This window comes from Octopus bimaculoides, chromosome 16 (genome assembly GCF_001194135.2).
Source record: "Octopus bimaculoides isolate UCB-OBI-ISO-001 chromosome 16, ASM119413v2, whole genome shotgun sequence".
NCBI lineage: Eukaryota > Metazoa > Mollusca > Cephalopoda > Octopoda > Octopodidae > Octopus > Octopus bimaculoides.
Genome location: NC_068996.1, coordinates 4,852,460 through 4,856,488, shown reverse-complemented (window position 1 = coordinate 4,856,488; position 4,029 = coordinate 4,852,460). Strand labels below are relative to the sequence as shown.

Genomic DNA, 4,029 nt, shown 5'->3' with positions numbered 1-4,029 from the left:
AAATAAAAATTAAAACACATACAGCCAGAGATTTGATAAGCCCTGATAAAGGAATTTCAAAAGGTTCTACTGTCAGGTTTGGAGGTCTGTGATTTGTGGTTAGGATCTCGGACAGATTAAAGCTTTGACACTATAGGCTGTGTGTTGAACATCGATGATAAGCAGAATGCTCAAATACAGTCGGCAGCTGTAAAATATACACGAAAGAAATGAATTTGCGTCTCTGTATATGAAGTAAAAGAAATAAAGGTGAAAGTCTCGCTCAACTTGCAGAGGAAGCGATTATGGTTTATTGTGACTTTCTCCAAACGGTTTAGGCAGTGAGAAAAGCGTATTGGTTGTGGTTGGGATAGAACTCTAATTCCTTGTGACGCCGAGGTCCACATTGCTATCTCAGGTATGTTTAGATTCTAAATACATCAGACTGGTTGTACTTCGTAGAAAGCTTGTGTTCTACGTGTATGACAGCAAAAACCACCTTAGGGATTTCTATCCTGGAAATGAAACAGAATGAAACAGAAAGAAGAGAAAGAACGACTGCAGAAACAACACTGCATGTCGCTGAAGTGTAAACCACATCTTAGCATACAAACTCTGCAACAGCATTAACACTATTGGCCCCCCTACAAGGATGGCAAGGTTAAAAACTACGCTATTGTTAAGGGGTGCTAACCAGTAAAAGTTTCTAATATGGTTCTGATACAGTCATAGATACCATTCGTCGTGTCTTTCCCTTAATCACAAACAGCGAAGAGGAAACTGATATGGAGACATCTTGTGACAAAACCTGCGACGTAATTACTAATGACAAAACCGTAGGGTGGGGCATGGAATGAAAAACATCATCCGTAAGTTATGATGTGTAAACGGAGCAGGCATTTAATCTGAAAGAAAACGTTTTAGAAATTATTAATGGAAACAACGATTATCTAGAAATAGACAAAAAGCGAAAATATGGCATTTAGTCATTTATATAGACACACCTCATTGAGACACACTCACAAACACTCATAGCTATTTATATATACTCACATGAGAAATGAAGGTGCCCAAAAGAGGTCCATGTTCCATTCCACAGAGTGGTCGCTTTCTGCTTGCAGTTTCTCTACTTCACAGTTATTAAAAAAAAATATGAAGTTGTTGGAAGTTTAAAAAATTATAAACAAAGCAAAACAACAACAACAACAACAACAACAACAACAACAACAACAACAACAATAATGATGATAATAATAATAATAATAATAATAATAATAATAATAATAATAATAATAATAGTAAATACGGTGCTGTTTAAATGTCCTCAACAAAAACAAAAAACCAAAACAACAACGCCTTCAACGATTAGGTAATTCTTTCCAGAAGATTTCTTCACTGTGCTCGGTTCAATCCTGCATTCGAGAAGAAGAATGAAAAAGATAAAAACTAGTTCCACTCGTCTATTTTTCACACGATAATTTCAACAGATTAATTGTTTGAATGTTCGTAGCGTGGTGAATGCCTGAAACCAGAGCCATTTGTTTAGTAATATCAGATGTTATAGCTCGCAGGGAAACTGGGTTTTTCACTCGGTGTCACTCGTATTTCTTGTTCATGGTAAAGTTTCTGCCTCTTTTGGGCGTTCTCAGTCATATGAAGTGGAAGTACTGTTCATGAAATGTATACGTCTCAGGATACGTCTCAGGATACGAATGACAGAGTCGACGTATACTGAAGAAATTTCGCGGTGAATTGTGAAGATCGAACAAAAATATGGTATTTTTTGGAAAGTCAATAAAGATAACTTAAGATGCTTGTCTTTTCGTAGTGTTTTGACGAACTAATCGGGGAGCAGAATGAATAAAGAGATTAAGATTTAATGCCTATATCGACGCTCTGCTTGTGTCATGGAGGAAGAACTCCAGAGACTAAAAACATTCGGATGTGCGAGTGGTAACATCAAAACTGCAAGATGTTCATTACGAATTATATTGCGGCATACCAGACTTGTTCTCTTCTCTCTTGACAGACGTTATTCGGAGCTGACAACAGTATGGAAAAATTCCATGTTATTTGAGCCGAGAAATGGCGGGGATTCTGAAAAAGGATAGCGACAATGGAGATGTAATTGATAACTGCAGGTCAATAAATCTGTGTTAAGCAGAAGTGTTGGCCTTTTTTTTGTCGTGAACTTTACTAAATGCTCCGTGACTTATAGAACGTTATCTCACGCCTGCATAAAGTATTATCCTCTCCAGTGGATCTATCCACGTCCTCCAAACCATGCAGATGTACATATGTATGTATTTATGTATGTATGCGTGCGTGTGTATATATGTATATGTGTATAGTATGCAAATTAAAATTGCATTACTTTCAATTGCATTATTATACGTTTGTATGTGTTTGTGTGTGTGTATGTGTATATATTTACGTATTTATATATGTGAGTATATATAAATAACTATGAGTGTTTGTGAGTGTGTCTCAGTGAGGTGTGTCTATATAAATGACTAAATGCCATATTTTCGCTTTTTGTCTATTTCTAGATAATCGTTGTTTCCATTAATAATTTCTAAAACGGTTTCTTTCACATTAAATGTCTGCTCCGTTTACACATCATAACTTACGGATGATGTTTTTCATTCCATGCCCCACCCTACGATTTTGTCATTAGTAATTACGTCGTAGATTTTGTCACAAGATGTGCTAAAACGCTCATCCTACTACACGGGCGTATGTATGATTAAAAAATAATACGCAAACTTTAGACTCTATTCAGATATATGTATATATATATATATATATAACTTAGATTTGTTTCAACCAAAGATTGGTCCAGGCCATGTCTAACTTAATAGTACCACCTGATAGGACTATCAAAATCCTTTTTACAGTCAAGTTTTGTTTATGGTCCATTCAAGTAGTGAGTTGTATCCATGCATGGGTGGCTTGTTTGGCATTCTTTGAAGAAATCTGTCTAGACTCCGTTTAAAGCTGATAGGATCCTTTTCCTCTTTTATCTGTTTCGGGACAATGTTAAACAGGGCAGGGCCTGTTGAGGAAAAGAAATTATGTCGCAGTGTACCTATATGTTGGGATCCTGAATTGGGCAGGGGACGTATGGCTCATGGTCCCAGCTTTGGATGAACCTTGAATCTAATGTTCAGGTCGTTTGGGCAATGCTGGGGGTATATTTTCCACATCGTACGAATGCTGTACCGCTCGCGGCCTCGCTGGAGAGAGTAGAGCTTCAAGGCTTTAACGCGGTCCCAGTAATCAAGATCAGTCATGCCTTAAATTCGTTTGGTTAGTGCCCTCTGGGGTGATTCAATCCTCGAGATGTTTTGTTTTGGGTGGGGAGACCACAAGGGGCAGCAGTATTCAAGGTGTGGCCGTACAAAGGAGGAGAAAAGTGGAATGATGACACCTTGTTCTCTGGACCGGAAGGTTCTTAAGATCCAGGAGCTCAGAGCTATATTGACCTTATATATATATAGTTTTAGGGAATTTTGGATTTTGTCCCTAATATTATATTATTTTGTCCCTAATATTATATATATATATATATAGATAGATAGATAGCTAGGTCCTTGAATAAGGGTTGTTTAAGGATATTGGACGAAGCACCAGTGTTTCCAGAGCTGGATTAATCAAATCCCAAAGAATTCTTCTCAACATTTGGCCGTGATGCAACTCCATTACTTCTGCTCGTGATCAGAGATGCACATAGTCATGCAATTCAACCTCGGTATTATGCATGAACTAACAAGAAAATATTTTGCTCTCCTTCATAACAGAGTGAAGCATCTTGCGTCTTCCGAGGTTTATCATCATCATCATTATTATTATTATTATTATTATTATTATTATTATTATTATTATTGTTATTATTATTATTATTATTATTATTATTATTATTATTATTATTATTATTATTATTATTATTATTATTATTATCATTATTATTATTATTATTATTATTATTATTATTATTATTATTATTATTATTATTATTATTATTATCATTATTATTATTATTATTATTAT

At 35.5% G+C, this 4,029-nt stretch overlaps 1 protein-coding gene across 1 annotated transcript in view; it reads right to left on the bottom strand.

Annotated features, from left to right (window-relative positions):
* Positions 1-3,850: 3,850 nt before the first annotated feature.
* LOC128249583 (probable serine/threonine-protein kinase clkA) overlaps positions 3,851-4,029 on the bottom strand; it is a gene marked incomplete at both ends in the record, with an annotated part of 265,810 nt that continues 265,631 nt past the window's right edge. Inside the window, 1 exon segment of the mRNA XM_052973504.1 lies at positions 3,851-4,029. Coding sequence (XP_052829464.1) covers positions 3,851-4,029 — 179 coding nt within the window.